This window comes from Prionailurus bengalensis, chromosome C2, assembly GCF_016509475.1.
Source record: "Prionailurus bengalensis isolate Pbe53 chromosome C2, Fcat_Pben_1.1_paternal_pri, whole genome shotgun sequence".
Lineage (NCBI taxonomy): Eukaryota > Metazoa > Chordata > Mammalia > Carnivora > Felidae > Prionailurus > Prionailurus bengalensis.
In genome coordinates, this window is record NC_057350.1 from 68,793,877 (window position 1) to 68,817,027 (window position 23,151).

Genomic DNA, 23,151 nt, shown 5'->3' on the forward strand with positions numbered 1-23,151 from the left:
ATAAAAGCTACCGATGACATTCCATCCCTACATTTCCAAATGTCCCACTAATGAGTCACATGAAAAGAGGAATGTGTTGATTTGTTTATGTGATATGTGTCTAGCAAATATATAGTGAGCATGAGGGGTTTTGTTTTTAAGAATCTTGAGGGGCGCCTGGGTGGCTCAGTTGGTTAGGCGGCGGACTTCGGCTCAGGTCATGATCTCACAGTCCGTGAGTTCGAGACCCATGTTGGGCTCTGTGCTGACAGCTCAGAGACCGGAGCCTGCTTTAGATTCTGTGTCTCCCTCTCTCTCTGACCCTCCCTTGTTCATGCTCTGTCTCCCTCTGTCTCAAAAATAAATAAACATTAAAAAAAAAAGAATCTTGAAAGTTACTTCATATTTTAAGTGGTATTTAACTATCAGATGCTTCCTGTTTAATTCTGTGAAAATTTGGTCACTGCTTTAGCCAGTAGTATGTTCTTTATTCACAGTCATCCTTTTGTTCTCTCTTTTCATATGTGTCTCCTAGTCAAAGAAAATCAGTATAATCACCAGCTATTTGTGTTATTAGAATGACTAAATATTGGGACGCCTGGGTGGCGCAGTTGGTTAAGCGTCCGACTTCAGCCAGGTCACTATCTCGCGGTCCGTGAGTTCGAGCCCTGCGTCAGGCTCTGGGCTGATGGCTCAGAGCCTGGAGCATGTTTCCGATTCTGTGTCTCCCTCTCCCTCTGCCCCTCCCCCGTTCATGCTCTGTCTCTCTCTGTCCCAAAAAAAATAAATAAACGTTGAAAAAAAAAATTAAAAAAAAAAAAAAGACTAAATATTTTATAATCCTGAAAGGCTAGTGTAATTAGAGGAGGAAATGGAAGTTGAGGTTCCTATACAGAAATTTTTTTTCCAGGGCATCTGGGTGGCTCAGTTGGTTAGATGTCTGACTCTTAATCTCAGCTCAGGTCACAGTCTCGCAGGCTGTAGGATCAAGCCCCACATTGGGCTCTGTGCCAACATCGTGGAGCCTGCTTGGGTTCTCTCCCCCTCTCTCTGCCCCTCCCCTGCTGGCACACTCCTTCTTTCAAAATAAATAAATAAATATTTTCAAAAAAGAATTTTTCCTTAACAAATATTCAAAATATTTTCCCAGAAAAAATAAAATATTTTCCCCAAAGTTCCCCTCTACTTGCTGGATGGGATGCTGCCCAGTTATGAATCATTTAATAAAGCCAATTAGATCTTCAGAATTCTTAAAATAAAATGTATTTTCCTGCTAACCTTAGGCTTAGAATGAATTCTACTCATTATTATCTGTGGGTATGATATACTTACTAGTCCAAAAGGGATGTGTTCTATAGGATATCATTTTTACCCCATTGGTTCTTTTTTCACCTTCAAACTTAAAATAATGAGCATTTGTAACTATGAAAAAATTCCTTGGAGTGGGGTGCATTTCCTTAGACATTTTTCTAAGAATAAGAATAATGCCCTTATTCAAAGATCAAAGATTTCACTACAGAATAGGGTTAATGGGCTTTTTATTGCTAACCTGGGATCCTAACCACTATTTATTATACATTTCTGGGTGAAGTTTTTTTTTCTATCTTCCTAAAAAGTTACATATTTTTAATTTTTTCTCTAAATTTTTATTTAAATTCTGGTTAACATATAGAAAGTTATGTATTTTTAAAAAACTGTTGACATAAAATTCAAAATTCCAAAAACACAAAATTCCAAAACTGAAGACTAGTTATATTTTTAGCATTTCTCCGGGAGTTACATACTGAATATTTTTATTTTGTATTTGAAGATGATTACTAACCAGTCCTTTTAAATATGTAATTTTTAGGAACACTTAATGTTTCTTACATTTATTCTTAGATTTTAAGTTTTCTTTAAAATTATAGAATGAGTTTAGATTTCAAATTAAGTTGCTGTATTTTATCTAAACCTCTGTCTGCCAGGAGTGTGACTGAGGGAGAAGAACCCTTTTAATTATATATTATAGTGGTGAAATGATTATAGTGGTGAAATCACTTCTGTGCTTTGAAGTAATCCAAACCAAAATGATAAAGCAAATCCTGATGGTCATCTGGCAACAAAACCTTCTCCTATCTACTCCACAAAACCTGAGCAAAGAGCTGACAGATATGTGATGCTTTGTCAAACTTTATCAACTACCATTGAAAAGATATGAAATTCCAGAGTTGATACTTCTGAAAGAGAATACCCAGAAGATCTATCTGATATGACTCACTGTTGCTACCATGAAACTAAAATGTTTGTGTTTTCATTTTAGTGACATTATATGCCTCCTGCATTCTCCTGGGAGTGTTCTTGAATAGCAGTATACCTATATTTTTTGAGCTTTTTGTGGAGACTGTCTACCCAGTTCCAGAAGGAATTACTTGTGGAGTTGTCACTTTTTTAAGTAATATGTTCATGGGAGTACTTTTATTTTTTCTCACATTTTATCACACAGGTAAGAAATTTGACTTTTTATTTACTATCTAAATGTGTTACGAGAGAGGTTTGTGGCACTGGTGTATAGGGAATTTATATGGAGAATTCTCACCAAAGCAAATTACTTTGACAAAGCTTTCAGGTGCCTAAAAAAAAGATCCTCCGTTTTGTTTTTCTTGAAATGCATCCTAGACTAATGTAATGCACCCTCACTCCCTAGAGTTTCTGGTTTAATTAACCTGGACTGGGGCCCTGTATTTATATTTTTAAAAACCCACCAAGTGATTCTAATATACTGGTTCTTGTTGAGAACCACTGGTATATTGCTTTTTAAAAGATACTTAGAATCTACTGTCTTAACATAAGGTACAAGTTAAAGTCAGAGGTAGATTTGTAGTGTCAATCCTTAGAGATGAATGAGAGGTCACCCAAGGAGTGGGTAGAATATAAGGAACAGCACTCTCCAGTGAAACTTTTTAGGAGGCTGGCAGTGTTCTTTACTGTCCAGTACAGTACCACTAGCCACACTCAGCTAGTGCAAGTAAGGGATTGGACTTTTTACCATTTTATTTTAATTAATGTAAGTTGAAATTTAAATAGCTACACATAGCTAGTGGCTAGTGAATTGGTCAGCACAGGTATAGAGTGAAAAGAAGGTTGAAGTGAGAACCCAGGGGGTACGCCTTTGAAGAAAAGGGAGGCCCTTACAAGAGAGGAAGGGATGGGGTCCTGAACTCAAGTGGAGGAGTTAGACTTGGACAAAAGGAGTTAGGAGAGGAAGCAGTGCGGGCAGCCACAGAGGCAGACACGCTTCCCAGGGCGATTGTTGAAGGAGCTCCTTCTTGATGGCACCAGCTTCTGCTTAGAAGCCAGTTGTCTGTCAAGAGCTGGTGGGAAGATAGTGGAGACAGGGCTTAAGGAGAGAATGGAACATTAAAATAACCTTGGAGGGATGGGAAGAGACACCGCAGGGACAGCTGGAAAGTTGCTGGGCACACTGAAGGCAGACCACCTGAGGTTGGGATCCATGGGTTTGTAGTGACTCCATTTTGCACAGCTATTTGGTTTTCTCTGATACTCATTCTTCTCTGTCCAAAATCTGTCTTGCTGTTTTGAAACATTTGAGCATAATTATCTAGTATTTTTTTCTTGCATGTTAAGGATTTATACTTGTGATTCTTGAATGTAAATTTTTATTAATTTCTACTAGGCTTGTATCCTATTTTATTTCCTCATCATAAGCGATCTGTTATTACTACCTTTTTTTCCTCATTGCTTTTCTCTTAACTGCTCATCAAATACCAGTAAATTTGGATAATTTTTACATGGAAGAATCTAATTTTAAGATTCAAATGTAACACATGCTCTAAAGTATAACAATCCAAGAGGCCTAATATTTTATAGGAAACTTCCTGACAGTCTTATAATTGAAATAATAGCCACAATAACCACCTTGACTGGAAAATACATTTTTGAAACTTAAAAAGCTGATGAAACAGAATGTGGCCTGGGTTTTAGACAACTTTTAACATAGCATTTTCACCTAACAGCAAAACGCATCCAAATGATATGTTAATTTCTTAATATATATGATTAACAACAAACTAGATCATTTCCACCAATCAGTAATGCAGGCGAAGTAGGTTTTAACTTTCCTAAACTTGATGTGAGGTCAGTTTCTCTTATGAAGGAGAGAGAGATTGATGAAGCCAGACTCCTGTTGACAGTCCTCTTGAAAACATGTGTTTCCATTACGGAAAATGCCATCAGGAGGTGTTAGAATAAGGTCTTTCCCTCCAATGTGTTTTCTAAACAGAACAAACAATTCCAAATAGAATAAACAATTATTACACATTAGCTTTAATCCACTTCAGTTTGTCACAGTTGAAATTAAGAGGCTTAATGCCTCTCTTTTTGCATGGTAAAGTATGAGAGATGGCTATGTTGCCCCTTCAGGTGATAGAAACAATTTTCCAGCCCATGGACACAGCTCTGCTAAGTGGTCCCTGCAGCCTGGTAGAGCGTGTTTTTTTCTGTCTGATGGGAATAAGTTTTGCCCTCCCAGTATATAAAAACGATAACAGTAGAAGCCCGATAATGTTATCCTCCAAGAAACCTCTTGCATGTGGTCTCTAAAACATAACACACGTTTATTCATCAGTTTAAGGCAGAGACTAACTACCCTTACACTGACTATGGAAGAGCCCAGTGTACCCCTGACCATCTTGCTTGGCCAGTAGAGAGTCTGTGTCACTCTGCTGGTCCAGCTGCAGCTTTCAACTTGTTCAACAGAGACTGGAGTCTGACGCAAGGGTACTAGAACTGACATCAGTTGGCGTTCACCCCCCATTTTGCAGATTCCTAGTGACCAGGTACAAGCAGATGTTTTTGTTTCTTTGGCATAGGTGGCAGAAGAAACACTTAGCAACGTTTCTGCTAATTCCTGTCTCATTGATGTGATCAAGGATTTATCTAGCTGGGGAAAAAAACTTCCCTCTTTTTGCTTGGTTTCTGGTCACATGTTTTGTATACATCTCTTGTGTGGGTGTTAAAGGTTTCTGCCTAATCTCCATGATTATTATGAAAAATGAAACTTTAATTATTAATTTTAATCCGGCAAGATGATTTTCAGGAAAAAAGAAAATCTCAGTTCATTTTGATATTTTAGAGAGTTAATGAGAAGGTATGTGTGAAAGAGGCCATTACTGGCACTCACCAAATGTTTGTTTTGTTTCCTTCTAGATAATTTGCTGTTTCCTGGTAATAATTTAAATATCTAGGCTTCTTTTTTTTTTTTTTTTAAGTTTATTTATTTTGAGAGAGAGAGACAGAGTGAGCAGGTTGGGGGCGAGAAAGAGAGAGAGAGAGACTGAACCATTCAGGCGCCCCTAGGCTTCTGTTTTCTAGGGGTGCCTGGATGGCGCAGTCGGTTAAGCATCTGACTTGGTTTTGGCTCAGGTCACGATCTCATGGTCCGTGAGTTTCAGTCCCGCGTTGGGCTCTGCGCTAATAGCGCACTGCTTGGGATTCTGTTTCCCTCTCTCTCTCTGCCCCTCCCTGCTCACTCTCTCTCCCTCTCTCAAAAATAAACATTAAAAAAAAAATGCCTTTTACATGTTTATTTGTTAGTGTGTGTAATAAACGCATACAAATATGCCCACATCTCTCTAAGGCTAAGGTTACTAGAACCATGAAGACCTTGTTGAGACTCTTTCATGTATGACTAGTTGATCTCGCCCCAAAAGTCCTGTAGCGGGAGTTCACATGCCTCACAACTGAGGTTTGAGGATACATACATTACAAGTCTGAAGATTCTGCAAAGTTATCTCCTAAAAATAACATTCAGTTCCCCAGCCAGTACCCCAAACACTTCATAGGATGAATGGAAGTCCCTTCCATTACAGCCAGCATTCAAATGCCATAATTCAGTCACGTTAAAACTTGAAAAACTCACCCAGAAGTTAGTTACATGTCAGGACTCAATTCCGTCAGTTATGTGATTGGAAGGCCTGTATTTTAATCATCATGAAGATCTCTGGTTTCGTAGGTCACTCCTTGAAGAAGTACTAAACTTTCTGACTAGCATTTTATTTCCCCACAACGTGCTACTTAGTGGGTGACTGTGTCAGATATAATTTTCCAGGGCTATACAGACTAGCCCCAAAATGACCACATTAGAGTGGCTTGCCAAACAAGAAAGCCTCCACTGGTGATTTGTTTGCAGATCATGGCCATTGCCATCATTGACGATGGATGTCATACCAGTTTCTATGCCAGTGGCACTGGCTTCTTTGGAGCCCTGGGCCACAGGGTCTCCCATGTCCTGTTTTTATTCTATTTGGGGGTACCTGGAACAGTGTCAGAAGTTTTTTAGAGTTTTTCTGTCTTGGGGTTTTCAAGGTCACTTTCAAAAAAAAAGAAAAAAAAAGGAAGCCAAAAACTGTTACTTGCTCCCTAATATAAGCATATTTATAAAACTGAGTTGCTTCGTATAATGTTTGCCTTGAGAATCTCAGTGAGTTATTTCAGACAGTGCAATGAAGCTTTATTCTAATAACTTCAATTTGATAAAATCAGTCTGAGGGTGCTCTTAGGTTCTTTATATGCTTTGAAATATATTCTCATGTTCTACTTGATAGTTTGTAGCTTGTTCTGAAGTTTGTATTGTTTGCTATTTTTTGTTGCTGTTGTTCTAGAAGCTTTGCAGCAGGTTTTGGCTAAATGAACTAAACGTTTTTACCTCTGGCCTTTCATTTTTGAAGTAGCTGACCACATGAATCTGAGGCTCCATTGTGGCTCAAAAGATTCAGGAGCCTGGCTAAGGGGGAGGCATTGACTGGTAGTTACCAGAATAGGTTCACCAGGTATGGACTAGTCAAGAGTAATTTTATATGTAGGGAGTAATTATACAACATTATGGTTAGATCCTATTGGATACTTAGTGTGGAGTGAAGACAGAAGGGCATTATACCATGAGATCATGATGTCAGCTGGCTCTTCTTGAGGGTGAATAGAGGCAATTTTGTCAAATCATCATAATTCTGGTTAAATCCCCAAAGAAAGTAGAAGGTTGGTTCCGGAGGGTGGTATCTGGGAACAGACAAGTACTCAAAGGTGATAGAAAACAAAAGCATAACATCATTAAAGGGAAAGATGAGATGAAGAGTATAAGAGTGCTTCTAGAAGAAAAAAAGGAAGAGGATGAGCGAAATCCTAATTAGATAATCCCAGAAGAACATCACCATTTGGTGCAGAGCCCACTTCACTGAGTAAAACATAGCATAGCACCTGTCTAAACTGTAAAACTGGCAGACAGTACTCAGGATGCAGTATATATAATAAATGATAGACAACCAGCAAAAATAGAGAGAGAGGCAAACTGTGTAGAATGGATTCGTACTTTCTCTAGTGAAAGACCGAAAGAAGGAATATTAGAAAGCTGTGTTCCTTTTAAAAAGGTGTCAAGTTTAAGAACGTTTCAATGAATCAGGATTCTCTTGGTTCAATTATGTCATATGACACCAGGCTCAGAAAGGACAGCAGGTGACTTTGCTACTGGAAGGTCATGTTAAACTTTTAAGCAAGCCATTTCCTGCTTATTAGAGCACCTAAGCTGTGGTTCATGTGAACGATTTTCAGTGGGAAAATATATAGATGCATACCTTTTTGCTTTCTGAAATGGCAACTAATTTCAAAGAACACTTGTAGTTGGTTGATCCAAGTGAACTTAACTAAAAGGTGGACTTAACTTTTCAGAGGAAGGCACAGTGGTAAAAACCAACTGTAAACCATAACACTAAACAGCAGTTATGAGGCATTTTTATAGATTTCATCTGAACCCAGGGAGAAGGAATAATTTACAACTCTGATGAAATAAAAGGTCTGCTTTCGTAATATTCGATAAATTTCTAGGTTTGAGGAAAGCAAGGACAAGTTGGTTGTTGCTATATGTGTGTTACTCTAGCTCCCCATAAAATACAGTCTCTTAAGATTTAGAAAATGTCATTGTTGTAGACTACTTTGTCAAGTACCATACTTTTTTTTAGCTGTTGCTTAAAAGTCAGAATGTTCACTTTAAAAAAAATTTTTTTTAATGTTTATTTTTGAGAGACAGAGACAGACAGCATGAGCGGGAGAGGGGCAAAGAGAGAGAGGGAGACCCAGAATATGAAGCAGGCTCCAGGCTCTGAGCTCAAACTCACAAGCCATAAGGTCATGACCTGAGCAGAAGTCGGAACCGACTGAGCCACCCAGGCGTCCCCAGAATGTTCACTTTTAATATAAACAGTATGCTGTTCTATTTTACTGCTTTTTCTCTTATTTTTTTTAACTGCTTCTTTTTGCCTGTTAAAATTATCATCAGAAATCCAGAAGCTACATGGTTAATATAAAAGCTGAAAATGCTGGTGTGTCATTTCAGGGGATATTGGAATAAAGACAAGATTCCAGGGGTCACAGCCTTCCTGGGTGTTTAGATTATACTCAATCCAAGTAAAGCACAGAAACAGCTTTGCATAGAAATACCATTGAAATATATGTCTTTGTTGTATGCTATAGAATAGCATGTCTGACTTTTTAAATGTAAAAATTGAGAGGTGGGGAGCCTGCTTTTGTAAGCATATTACAGAAAAAAAAGTATTTCAGCACCTTTTCTTACCACTTGGTTTTCTGATTTCCATTCCTGAGCATAAATTGCTCTTTTAGCCATATGAATTATGGATTGATTGAAAGCAGCAGTGTAGAAATCTTTAGGATGATTTTTGAAGATTAAGGCAGTATTAGTATTCTGTAGAAGTACAAAAGGAAAATATAAACCTATAGCAGTGCCCAAAGGAAAAAAATGTACCAGGGAGCTTTTTCCCTTCATTTGTTGTTATTGTTGTTGTTGTTGTTGTTGTTGTTGTTGTTGTTGTTGTTTTCATTGAAATTGCTAAATAGATATTAAACTAGGGAAGTTATCCCCACCACCACCAACCCAACCTCTTCATGCCAGGGAGCCGCTCACTTGTGCTCCCAGAGCCTCAGGATTGCCTGCCAAGGAGGGTTGGGTAGAAGGAAGCCAAATGGATGCACAGCTCAAGGGCCACGGGAGCTGGAGGAGGCAGCCACGGGCAGCCACAGCGAGTGGGTGTGTCTTGTTAGCACAAGACTGGGACTGGCCTGTAGGCAAGCCCTGAATTCACGAGCGAGCATTTTTTTTTTTTTTAATTTTTTTTTTTCAACGTTTATTTATTTTTGGGACAGAGAGAGACAGAGCATGAACGGGAGAGGGGCAGAGAGAGAGGGAGACACAGAATCGGAAACAGGCTCCAGGCTCTGAGCCATCAGCCCAGAGCCTGACGCGGGGCTCGAACTCACGGACCGCGAGATCGTGACCTGGCTGAAGTCAGACGCTTAACCGACTGCGCCACCCAGGCGCCCCACGAGCGAGCATTTTTGAAGAAGGATGTTCTTGATACCATTAAAGCAAGTAATGGCAGAATCACCTGTTTAGAGGATTCCTGTAGGTTTTCAGATAATGGACATCATTTATGCTGGTAGGGGGGAGAAAAGAACAGAAAGAAACAAACCAAAATATTCACAGTAGTTTTTCTGAGGGTAGAATTAGGATTAATTTGTTAGATTTCACTTTATTTTTTTCATACATTTTCTAACCTGTTTTACAATCATTACTACTTTCTAAGAACTAGATTTTTCTGTCCAAGGAAATCTAAAAAAGTTATCTCAAAATTCAGGTCATTTTCTTATCTTTAACCCATCAGATATTTCTAAACAGAGATGAGAGTGATAGTGATAGCATTAAAAAATAGCAAACGAACATTTAAAGGTGATTGATTATTTTTTCTTTGAAGAAATGGATTTTTTTTTTTTGCCACCAAGGTCAAGGTGAGTTAAACTGATGAAAAGTTATTAATAATATTGATTTAAAATGTTCCACATGAAAGCGGTATAATACATCATATGTATCACCCAGACTCCAGATCGCCGTTTATTGAACACCGGTTTCCAGGCCTTCCATGATGCATTTAGTGTAACTGCTTTGGAATAATGCACAGCGATTGCTCCCGGCATACAGGTGCTGTTCTGCTGGTGACATGTGAATGCTTACAACTGTGTGTTTTTGTCTTACAGAGTTGTCTTGGTTCAACTGGTGCCTTCCCGGGTCGTGTTTGCTCAGTCTCCTCCTCATTCTGTGCTTCAGGGAATCCTATGACAGACTCTATCTTGATGTGGTTGTCTCAGTTTAATAGCACAGACTTGAAGGAGTTTGAAAAGGGACTGCAAATCATACGGCATACTGCACATTTGCTTGGAGTTGCACACCTAACAGGAAAAAAAAAGGAGAAGAGAGAAGCTTTACTCAGAGGTTTTGTCAGGTTACAGATGATCATATTCATTTCATGACTACTAGGTAACAATAATGTGGGACTTGAGTGATAATAGGGGGCTTAAAGACTCTAAATGGCATACCCGTGCCTGGTTCTGGGGTTGGAAGTGTGGATATCTTACACATAAAGCACTACCTAAATAATGCCCTCTATGTTCTGTGCCAGTGCTAAACTACTGATTGATTAATTGTAATTATGGGAAGAAATAAAGGGTATCTATCACATACCTTACCGAAGTCACATATCAGAATAGGAAGAAATGCCACTAACTTCTAAAGAAGTTTAAACCCTAAATCAGATTTTAATTATAAAATAGCCAACAGGTATATCAATGATAAAATTTAGCCACGTGTACACTACGTTTTTTCTAATAAAGCCATTTCTTATATGACTCCTTATTTTTAATTAGGTCGGAAACCTTTGGCCATCTTTATTATGGTGAGCAAGTGCTTCCCAGTGACTTCAGAGCACATATTTGTGTCTCGATCTCAACTTATCCTTGTTTCTGTGAAATACAGTTTCATCTACTAGGCTCTTAAATAATTATATTAAAGGTGACTAAATGTTTAATATAGTCGCATTAAGTATTGTATGAAAAATGTAATTCCGTTCTGATTTAGCACTTTGTTAAAAGTGAAATGACAAATCACATAGAACATTCTGTGTCTTCAGCCTATATATATGCATATGTACATGGTGGCATGGGATGTAAAGTCCAGCACCAGCTATTATTTCCTAGGGTTGCATTTTACTAAATGGTCCTTGTTTGAAAATAACAATTTATAACCTTGAAATCTTCAAATCTGTTGAGTTATATCTGAATTACATTCTTGTGTTTCAATTCAGGTTGTTTCAATTCAGTTCTATATGGAGTCAGTACATTTGAGAGGACGATATTTTGCCAGTACCTGTTTTCTTTGTATGGAGGATAGCTTTTAAAAAAATGACAGTTACTCATTGGACAGCTCTCAGACATATATTTCACTGTGATATAAAATATGCTCCGGTGGGATTATGCTGTTACCACTGTTCACATTTACATAATTCCCCTTACCCAAGGAAACCAAACGTTTTCTCAAAAAGACAAAAACAGTACTTTCTTTGCCTTCATTATTCTCAGCTTCCTTCCACCCCCTCTTTTTCTCTTCAGTTGAAATTTACATCTTCCTTGTCAGCCAAATTTGTATTTTATTTGTCTTTTTCTGGACAGAGCACAAGCCAGCTCCTTCCATTAGCCATGGGGACAAAATGCAGTTAGAGAGAGCTAGTCAGCCCTCAGTTCTACTCCTCTCTACACATGTACACACACCGTCACACACAGTCCCAAATGCCCCTCCTCTCCCCTCTTGGTAATTTGAAGGCTGTGTGTTAACTCACCTCAATCTCAGAGGAGGACCTAAGCTTTCTTCTAAGATCCTAAATTGTGCTCCTTGAAAAGTAAGAAAACCCTCCCCTTCAGCATCTGTCTTCAGTCACCTTTAAATCAACCCCTTTATAACCATCCTGCTAACTTAGCAGCGAGAATGGAAGGAACTAAGGAACTTGCTAAAGAGAAGAAAACCTGTGAAGGCTGGGCTTACTTCCAATTAACCCTGTCATTCTTAAATAAAAAGAAAGCAGATTTCTTGAAGATGATTGAAAGCCAGCCACTAGAGATAGGAGTAGTCCGTGAGCCAGTGCTAAAAGAACCACCACCCCTTCCTGTATAGACAGAAGACAGAAAGGAGAGGGAAGAACTATGAAGTATTTGGTTGTAGTCAGAACCACTGACTACAACCGCTGTTTGAGGACTGCTCTATGAAATTTTGCTATAATTAAGACGTGATACAAAATATTTTAATTATAGCTAACTCTACTTCTAATAAAAAGTAAAGAAAAATATTAAAAATATTACCTAAATGACTATTTAGTTGAAAGACATCCCAAGTGAGTAGTGATCAAAAATTCCTACGTTGTACCAGACACCAGCCATTGTCTTAGCATACGTGAGGTGAGATGGTCCTTCCAGCTCATTCATATCTGGCAGATGCTTGTTCTGATCACAAACTGCCATGTTTTAAGTGATCAAAATTTCATATACCAAACCTGATATAACCAAAGGACTTTGGAGGGTGGGGGAAGAAGATTACACAGTATTTCCTGAATGTTTCAAGTCATATTTTTTTTTCACTTTGTGTGATTATTTCTAGCATGCATAAAAATAGACCAGCTGTTGTCTCTGTACTTTCTAAACAAATACTGCAGATTTGTAATGATATTTTATAATGAAAGAAGTCTTAACACTCCACTAAGCCAAGCCCTCATTTTAGAATTTATAGAAACCATCCCAGAAAGGTCAAGGGTCTTGCCGAAGGTCACAATTCTAGTAGTGACAAAAGTAGAATCAACTAAAACCCACACTGTCTGACTCCCAAAGCAATGTTTTTCCCTACCTCACAAAACATCAGCTTAATTTGGACTTTTTGGGGGTGTTCATGAGCACCCCTCCATGTTCATACACAGTGGGACTTAAGAGCAAATCATCATTATGGAGTGTGGAAAGTACAGGGGTCCAATTGAGGTGACTGTTTTTTAAGTAAGATCATTCTGTTTTCTTCACCCTGTTGGTGCTCTAAGTCTTAGCTTGCAGGAACATAATATAAAAAGATTCTGATGAATAATTCAATCCTCATAAACCAAGTCAACAGCATTAATTGGTAAGGACATGTTATAGTGTAAGTTCCCTGTGGCTTATCAATGAATACTTCACAGTTTATGGGAAGAAACATTTTTTAATATGGTCCATGGTGGAGGCATAGGAGCAAGATAATTACACACACAAATGCATTTCACTGGAGGATGGAGCTAATAAAATAGCAAGAGGGAATCGAGTACAAGTATAATTTTGTATATTTAAGCATATATGGCTTAAGGGCCAAGCCTTATCATAGATCATATATTTATGCTTAATTATTGAGAATGTTTACAGCTTGTTTTTATGAAGCCCTTCTAATGAGGGATTCAAGCTAAGAGATTTTAAATCGAAGAGATTAAATTCCCATCTACTTTAAATTAGGTTTTTTTACTATTATTTTTACTAAAATCTAGGCATTCGTCTTGCTGCTTGCATAAGTAGAAGCTCATTTCAAACTCAAGATCAAATACAAATGCACAGTAAATTTACTTTAAATTAATGTTAAAAATCACATTAATTCCACACTTGTGCCTGAGATAATAAGTACAGGAATTACTATGATTATACCATCTTATGTAATAAGTGCAAAAGCTGTGATAAGAAGAAAGTGCCATATTAAAAAAGAAACATACAAAAAACTATGAGGGTATTTGACTAGGCGTGTTTTGTAGTTAGTGGAACAATAGAAATCCACTTTAATTTGGAATTATACAGAAAGGGACAAATTAAAGTTTATTTCCATACTATCAAACAGTTCGTCAGTCTGTTAGGAAAATATAAGCAATGCTTCAGAGGCAGGTGGTGTTGGACCACCCTAGAAGAACAAAAGCTGACCGGGAGATTTTGGGGTGTTCTTTTAACAGCATCCATTGGGTACTTTGTGCTCAATGGAGGTAGTTGTGTGCTCAGTAAGCAGACACCTTCGCTACCCTAAGCAGGCATGTCCTTTCAGGTGTCTGAGACTCTCCTAGGTGTCTGCTTCCTCAAACTGACTTCCTGGCACAGGCTTCCCCCTGAACTCCACCCTAAGCTCTGAGGCAAAAGCGTGGTCTCATTCTTGAATACTTCTAAGGCCACGCAGCTGGGCTTCCCTTTCCTGAGCAGGACGCTAGCATGACTAAATCCAGAAAGATTTAACAGTTCTCCCACAGCAAGTCTGCTAAGTTAGAATATTCCCTGAAATGGGAATGACAAAGGTCTCTAACAAGCTTTTCTAGTCATTATTTGCTGCATTTTAGAATATGGGCTGATTAAACTGCCTTCTGTAGTCTTTCTGTTGTGCCTTGGAACCTGGAAGACCTCTATTATAATAGCTTTCCATCTCAACCCACACTCAGAAAGTGAGAGCAAAAGGTTACCCCACCCTAGCTGTTCTTTCATTCAACAAGGGAGAATTACCTTAAAAAAAAAAAAACTAAACTAAAACTAAACAAACAAAAAAAGCAAATACAAAAGGAAAGCGTGGAATTCATTTTAGCTTGATAAAATGAGAGAAACACAACAAACCATTTTAGCTCTAACCCCACATCACAGTGCTCTCAGGGTTCCCTCCTGGCTCTTCTAGTCTGCAAGGGAAGCTTCTACAGTCATGACCAGAATGTCAAGAATGACTTGGAGACACTTTTAATTTACCTAAATGGTAAAAAGTGAAATGTCTGCTTAGTACAACTTAATTTAAACTTTTTCTAATTCAGATTGATTTTCTTCTCATTAACCCAAGATGAATCATGGAATCAAGGAGATGATCTAATCCAACTACCTCATTGTACAGATTAACAGAGAACCTTTCAGGTTCAATGCCACAGGCAAGTTTTAGCAGGTAAACTGAGTCCTAGACCAGCATTCTTTCCATAAGTGATCAATGTGGTAACCAGAAACAAATTTTTTAAGTAAAATTTCTTCCATTTCTTTTAATTTTTTGAAAATTAAACACGAAGTGCATGAATGCTTATCCATTATAAAATACCCAGTACAGAAATACAGAGCGAAGTCTACCTCCGTACAAACGTGCTGACTCCATTCCCCTTTTCCAAAGTATTCCTTATGAATCCTTTCAGAAATTTTTCTATGCATTTGCATACATATGTATAGATACTTAGAGGGAACTTAAAATCAAGTCGTTTAGGGAACTGTTTCTTAGACCATGTTGGCTTTAACTTTCTTGGGCAGAAGCAGGAGTTTCTGAGATCCTTATTTCTCTCCCAGATGAGTCTCTATCAAATGTAGGAGTGGTTAGTAGAGACATTTCACAGACCTGTTTGTGTCCCATCAAGCTCTATCACATCCTGAAGCGTAAAGATGAATTCCAACATGCAATATTCTGTTTTTTCTTATTGGAAATAGAGTTTCTGTTTTTATGTCACCAACTAAGGCCCATGTACTGTGAGAGAAGAGAGTGAATGACCCACACCAAAACCCAAATAGATTTTCTTGACAGGGCTTCCTCGTCTCAGCAGAGGCACAAATACTGTAGAAGGTGGAGTCAAGAGAATAAACTATGTGATTCCATTTTTTTAAACAATGGCTAGTGAAGATTCTGTTAATCCTTACTATTTTCCTGGCCACCTTCCTTAGCTATCCTATCTTTCAAGCTAGCTACCCATAAAACTGATTAATTGTAGTAAGACAAGAGCATAGGTTGGCTTGGTCACCTCCTCTTCTTTTCCTGCCCGTCTTCCCATCCAGCTTTCCCCTTTCTGGTTGTATCTTCTTACGTATTCCTGACTCTGCTTGAAAGCAAGCTGTGTGAAACCCAGATATTCTGAGTTGCCAGCTTTAGAGAGGAGAGCTGGCCAGTTTCTTCATGTACTAGACTGGAGAGACCCAGGAGCCCCCGTATCCCAGGCCTGGCGTCTTCAGCTATTTGACCTGGAGCAAGTCACTTCATTTCTTATTTACCACATCTCTGAAGTGAAGGAGTGAACAAGGGTGTTCCCTAAGGTCTCTTCCAGTTCAAAAAACTCAGGTCCATTCTTACTTAAGTAGTAGGAAATGATTAAGCACATGCAGTCTCTAAAACTGCAGAGCTTTCCAGCACCTTCATGTTTCCCTGTGTGCAGTGGCCCTCCTACTGTGAACACATGGACGATTCCACTGCACATTTGACAAGAAGATATGGCTTTTTCATTGTCTGTGGTAGGAGACAAGCTACAGGTACTGTTTATTTCCCCAAAGGACTTCGTATATGAAATGCAGGGTGTATTAAATTTATCAAACCCAATAAGAGAAAATCTGCCATTTGATGTTGAGATAGCATTCTGGGAGCCAGGTCAGAGTACTGCATTTGTTCCCTGGAGTCAGGCCAAACCAGGAAACCCATCCCTTGGCTTGCTGTGATTCATCGTGAGTCAGTAATGGGTTTACACCTGTAGAAATCAAACTGTCAGATCAGATGCGAAAGCCCATCCTCAAACTTGTATTTTGAGAGTCATGGCCCCAAAAGAATTGCAAGTTGCTTTCCATGTCATCTCTACCTGGCCACATTCTGTCAGTAGAGCGCTGTGCGGATATTTACTGAATGAGAGCAGAGGCGTAGCATGCCAACGTCTGACCTGTGTGCAGGTGTTAGTAAATAAGGCTTCACTGAGATTCTAATGTGAGCACAGCTGTCAGAGAGAGAAATGAACCAAAAAAAGAGATGAGGCTGGGAGTCTGGAGGCCTGGGTCTCAGCCTCTGTCTCCAGGGCAGCTGCTGGGCACCCTTGGGGCCTTGGGCAAATCACCTGTTCTCTGTGAACTTCAGCTTCCACACCTCTACATTAAGAGAGTCAGAGTAGATGTTTCTTTTGGCCGAAAAGTTTTATATACCTATTGGTCACACACCACAGAAAGTAGAAAACAACATGAGTGCAATACCTATCCATCAGTACTTCCAATTATACATTATCGTTTCAAATAAATGAGGAACTATTATAAGGCAGTGATGTGTTATAGGTGTCAGGAAATGAGAGAAGCTCTCGGGCTGTCAACATACCCGTGTATTCCTTCATTCATCCTTTTATTCATTCTGTGTACAGAGTAATTGCATGTGTGAAATGTGTGCCTGTGAAAGAGAATCCGAAAAAACAAAAGACATTTCTATCCTTCAGGACCTTTTAGATATGTTTTTAAAAACAAAAACAAATGCTCTTCTGAGCTAACAATTAAAAGAAATAATGACAGTTTCCCAAATCCTGAATTATGTCCAGCCGGAACCTAAATATCTTTCTCATATCATCGTTAACCACAACTGATTTCAAGGAAAAGATATTTTGTTCTATTGAAATTTTCATCGTAGACAGAGCCTATATCTGTGTGGGAGCATAGAGTCAATTCTGGCATGAGGACTCCCAAACCTTAGCATCATTACAGGGCTGGGGGGTTACTAGTCCTTCAGGAAGTTGGGAAGGTTGTTGGCACCTGCACCTTCCTCCGAAGACAAATCGAACAACTGCGTGCACACTAAGATACACCTGTTCACAAGGCCTTGCGAGTCTCCTTTGAATTTTAACAACAAAGACTAAACACCAAAGAAGGATTTGTAATGAGAGAGCTTGGTATTTCCACCTGTCAGCTAGATAAAGGGCTATTCTGGGGACTAGAGACTTTGTGGGAGCCCTTCAGGTCTCTCCACCTGCGAGTGAACCCAAGCACACTTGATGCATCGCTAGCAAAGTCCTGGTCCCCAAAGACTTCGCAGAAATCCAAAGATGCTAAAAAGGTCAGGGTTTAGTTCTGTAGATGATTTTATTTATTGCAAATGTCCCCAGTGTCAAATGTATCTCTTTCTCCACCAGGAATATATCATTTTGGAGGCTTGTGAAAATTAAACTTCAGGAAAATTCTGCTTCCCTCCCACTAAACTGCATCCACGTGTCCCAAACAAAATTGCTTTCTTGACCTACACACACAGCTACCTATTTCTATTTAGGTCTGTGACTCAGAGAAGGTGACCGGAAGAAGTCATGAGAGGTGATGGCTCCCATTTCACCTGCCATAGGCAGGACAGGGTCAGCCCAGTGGAATTCAGCTAAGATCGAAGGGGTGTGTTGGGGTGGTCTCTTTCTTCTTAGTTCTTTCCTGAACTCACTCATTCACATTGTATTGCTCTTCCCAGTGAGTAAGTTATTACTGAGAAATCGTTTTAGTAAGTGACGTAGATGTCTCCGATGGGGTGGTCCCTCTCCTCCATAATCCTCCTGCCCTTTCAGCTCATGCCCTAGAATCCTTGCTCCATGTCCCAAGGAAATGCATTACCCTTTTTCTTTTCAGGGAAAAAACATCGATTGATGTCTTAGCCCTGCCACCTCACCCTCTTTTATCTAAGAATAGAGAAGCCTTTCCATATTTGTTGTCTTTTTCACCGAAGCTTAGTATAGACCCCCAGGCAGGACAACTCCATGCTACCTTCTGTCGCCTGTAATTGTCCTTCCCCCGAACTGGGGGAAAGGTTATTCTAATGAACCAGCTGCTGAGTCTTTTCCTATTTGGTCTTTTATCAATATTGCTCTACCAGTAAATTCTTTGTTAGCTAGGTCCTAGAATTTATTTCATGTTTTTTTTTTAACTTTAATTTTTTTTCCTACAAAATTGCTTCTTTTATCTTAGAGCCGACTATGATCTTTCTCTTCTGCGTACTTTATAATACAATTTGAACATAATGGAACATTCTAAAATAGTCAGGCAGGGATTTCATCATAGCCAATATTAAATGCCAGGAGAGGCAGGTCATATTAAAAGAGAAAAAAGAAAAAAGATCTAGGATGGAGGAGGCTGGGTCTCATCATTCAACTGGTATATTTTGGGCTCCTGCTGCATGCTGAGCCCTGGGCTAGGCACTGAGGGTGCAGAAACAAGATATTATGCTGGGCCTCACATTCATTTTCTGATGAGTCCATTCATAAAAACTGTGTAATTCAAAGCTAGCAAGCCCCCCCCCCCCCCCCCGCAAAAGGCTGCTGGAAGGTTTGTAGCTTTTTTTTTTTTTTTTTTTACTTTATTTATTTTGAGGCTGTGAGAGCACGAGCAGAGGAAGGACAGAGAGAGAGGGAGAGAGAAAGAATCCCAAGCAGGCTCCATGTAGAGTGCAGAGCCCGATGCAGGGCTTGAACTCATGATCAGTGAGATCACAACCTGAGCCGAACACAAGACTGAGCCACACAGGCGCCCCCTGTGGCTTATTTCTACAATTATCTGTGGGATCTTTCTATTTGGAAGAACATGTTCTAAATCCTGTTTTCTTGGGCCATTAAAAATCCAGGCGTATCCATAATCAATGTATGGCTATGTAACCTTCTTAGTATAAAATACTCTGGGACAGCTTTTGAAGGGAAAGGCAGAGAAATCTGTTTTGATGACTTGAAAAGGGGGGAAAGGTTTTAGGGAACGCTTCCAAAGATTTCCGATCTGTTAGTGCTCATTCAGACATGGGATTGGGCAAAGGGATGAGCCTCTAGCAAGGAGGAGACAAGGCCATGTAAGGAGGCCCAGGAGACCTCTGTGGAAGAGTTAGTGAGACATAAGCCAGGCTTATAGGAATTTGTTAACATATCTGCTGAGCAAAAGTGGAGAAGGAGGTTTAGAGGCAGAGCTGTAGTAGAAGTAGATTCTGGAAAATAGTCCTGAATCTGGCTGCTTCTCACTGAGTCATCTGGCCCAGCCTCCCGCCTCCAAGTACATCCTGCCTGCGGCATGTCTGGCCAACTGCTTTCTCAGCTCAAGAGGGATTGGGGATCCTACAACCTCCCTGTCATCTGTTCCGGAGCCACTCCCCATTTGCACTGAGAAGTTCTTGCTTTCAAAGGATGGAGGCCAGAGAGGGGTGGTCAAGAAATAGAGTGGCAGAGGGGAGACAGAACACATCAAGGCAGAGGACCCCAAGTGAGGAGGAATTGCAGCAGTGGGCCAAGAGCCCCCACATTTCCCACTTCACGCACGCAAGCCTGGGGGAGCGCTAGAAGGTGGAACCAGCCATCTGGGAGCCCTGCCCTCACAGATGCCCTGTCTGGCATAGAGGGGTTTCCTGTTCTGCTCTGAGAAAGCAGTGGGAATGTAGACATGCACTGCCTCCCAAGAGGAACTGTGTTTTACTCCAAAGTCTGTAACTTTAACAGTCTCCCCTCCCTTCCAAACTCCAAGGAATGTTCTGTAATTGAAGGCATGCTTTCAATACCCCATTGTGTTTCATGCGCTCTGCCAGAGTAGTTACTTCTCATGCCAATTCTTAGATGCACAGAAATCTTGAGTAGTCCAAGTGAACTCAGATCCAAGTCAAGTTCCCATCTCTTACTCCATTCAGACTTTTCCATCCACCCCCGCCCTCTCAGTCACACTCCTGGAAGCAAGTGAGAAAGCCTGTCCAACCAGAATCACTATCCCAAAGCCCAAGCACTTTGTTGTTCTGTTCTTAAGCCACCAGGTATCTGGTCTAATTTTATACTGTTCATAGTTCTGTGGCGTACATGGTTCTGCACTGCCAGACAGGGCAGGAAGGCCAGCAGAGGCCGCAGGTGGTAGGTAGGATGACTGCAGAAGCAGAACAGAGGCAGGGCCTCACATAAGAGGCTGCAACAGTCCCATGGCCACCACCATCCACACCGGGGGCCTAGCATGCCAGTCAGGCTCCTCCACTCCCATTCCCCGGACTTCCTGTAGGTGACCCTGCCGTCAGCCTTGAGCCTGCCTCTGGGCCTCCAGTCTCATTCCTGTTCATGCCTCCGGCCCTCTCCTGTTCGTCCCAGGCTGCAGTGAAGCCCCTGACTCCTTTCATTCAGTCTATGGAGAAACAAAGTACTTTCCTTCCGGGATGGTTTTTGGCTGACACTGCTGCAGTTAAACACAAGAAGTTCTGGTTTTCAGAGTGAAATAGTGTCCAGCAGGCTGCAGCAGACTCTCTGCTTCTGGGGCTCTAAGAGGATGGGACAGGGCTGTGCCAGAGGACTGAGGATGGACCAGATGATCTCTTGAGGTTCCTCCCAGCTCCAAGACCTGATTCTTAGCATGACAACACTAAGATCTAGGCAACACGAAGATACAGACTCTTTGACAGCAGGTGCCCCGCCTCCCGTGATACCCCATGTGTCCGGGCAAACTGTCTTTTCCCAGCACAAGATATGGTATAAATAGGAACAGGTGCAGGGGGGCAGGGGGAGCTTAAAATCTGCCCACCCTGAGACTCGATGCTGGGGATGTTGTGTGCATATCTACTGGCCCGGCTCTGTGACACTGTGGGTCCGTGCAACTGTCAAAACATGAGTGCGTGTGATAAATTCCCCTCTGACGCTCGTCACAATTTAGGAAGTGTTCAGTGCGTTTTTAAACAATTCTTACCATGTAAAGATTGTATTACATTTTAATAAAAAAATTTTTTTGCATTTTACTTTTTTAATATTTGGGGTTTTATAGACTTTTATTTTATGGCCAAGTATACTTTTGTAAGCAAATGTTGAAGTCTTGAGTATTTTTATTCTTTTAAAACTATAGTTAATGTCAACTGTAAACACTGACAAATTGTATTCATATGCAATTTTCCCTCCTTTTCATCGGGTCTTTTTAAGAAACTATGTTTTGGCAAAGCATTTTATTTAAAACTCTACTTCATTTTACACATTGTGAATACTGAAGATTCTGAAAAATAAAGATGCATTTAAAATCTCTGTGCTGTTACATTGTGGAAATGGTAATGTGCATTGCTTTGCCAAAGTGGTAATTAAATGTTTAATGGTTTAGAACTCCTAGTTGAGAATTGGGTGTTCTAGTCATTACTCACAGTGCGGGAGCTTCCATATAATAAGCCTCCGCTTCTTTGGAGAATACGCATTAGAATGGCGATCTCCTGTTCAGTTAGGAAATATGGTTATGTTGACGTTATAGTTACTGTGCTGTGGTTTTGCAATAAATGTGTATTGAAAGCACTTGTGATAAAGTGGTCCGCATTTTGTTTTTAATCAAACTCCAAATGGCAGTAGAAGTGGAGCCAAAGCTCCCTGAGCACTTGGGCAGCAAGATATGGTGGGAAAACAGGAGCTCGGGATCAGGACAGACTGGGCTGAATCCTGCTGCTCCACCACCAGGCCCTGAGACTTGGGAATCTTTTCATCTCATTTAGTGATCCTGCTCTCTCATCCATTGAAAAAGTATAATTTAAATGGAGGGGGATAATTATACTTACCTCCCATGGATTTTGTGATGATGGAATAGAACAATCAACATAAAGCACCTGGCATGTCTTGGTTGCCTGATAAGTGTTATTTGCCATCTTCCTTTCTTCCCTCTTGTAGTGCTCCCAGAGTCTTCATTTTAATTTAATTTTTTAGAATATTCAAGTTAAAATTTATTGACCCTCTGAGTAAGGCAATAGTTATTAAATCCTTACATATTTAATACTGCCTTTAATTTATCATAGTTGTTCATTCCCAAGAAGGTTTATCACAGCTGCGTCGAAATAGTATTTGGGAAGTGTGACAATATTGTTCATATAAGTCCGCTCCAAAAGGATTTGCCTCTGTGGAATTTGAAACAAAAGAACAAGCAGCTGGGCGTCCGGGTGGCTCAGTTGGTTAAGCCTCAGATTCTTGATTTCAGCTCGGGTGAGGATCTCAGCATCATGCTTCTGGCTCACACTGAGTGAGGAGCCTGCTTAAGATTCTCTCTCCCTCTCCCTCTGCCCCTTCCTCACTCGTGCGTGCGTGCATGAAGCATCTCCTTGTTTAGTTTCAAGGCAAGCACATCCACGGTTAAGGGGAGGAGAGCCCAGTCTTGGAAAAATTCAGTATCATAAATGTCCTTTAAGAGAGAAGTGTTTCTTTCTGGATTAGTTTCCAAACAGTGCTGTTATCCTCTCGAAGGTTCCAAAGTCTTCATTTTAAAAAGCACAATGCTTTCTTTACTTCTCACTGATGCAGTTTTGGAGTGGGGGGGGGGGGGGGAGGCCCAGAGCTGCCAGCCAAGAAAGAATTCTTGAGCCTTGACATGTCTTTGGTGCAAAGAAGGTGATTTTTTTTAAAGCACAGGGACAGGACCCAGGGGCGGAAAGAACTGCCCTGGGGTTGTTGAAGAGTGACTGATTATATACCTTGGAGTTGGGGGAGGTACAGGCAAAGGGGAGGTCTCCAAAAGAACTTTCGTAGGCTGAAGAGGAGACTCATAAGATGCCAGAGGCCTTGCTAT

The 23,151-nt window shown here is 40.3% G+C and overlaps 1 protein-coding gene across 1 annotated transcript in view; it reads left to right on the forward strand.

Annotated features, from left to right (window-relative positions):
• SLC49A4 (solute carrier family 49 member 4) overlaps positions 1 to 21,896 on the forward strand; it is an 88,141-nt gene extending 66,245 nt beyond the window's left edge. The window contains exons 8-9 of the mRNA XM_043594325.1: positions 2,279 to 2,461; positions 10,075 to 21,896. Coding sequence (XP_043450260.1) covers positions 2,279 to 2,461; positions 10,075 to 10,190 — 299 coding nt within the window. The 3' untranslated portion in view covers positions 10,191 to 21,896. The remainder of the gene's footprint in view (positions 1 to 2,278; positions 2,462 to 10,074) is intronic.
• The last annotated feature ends 1,255 nt before the right edge of the window (positions 21,897 to 23,151 follow it).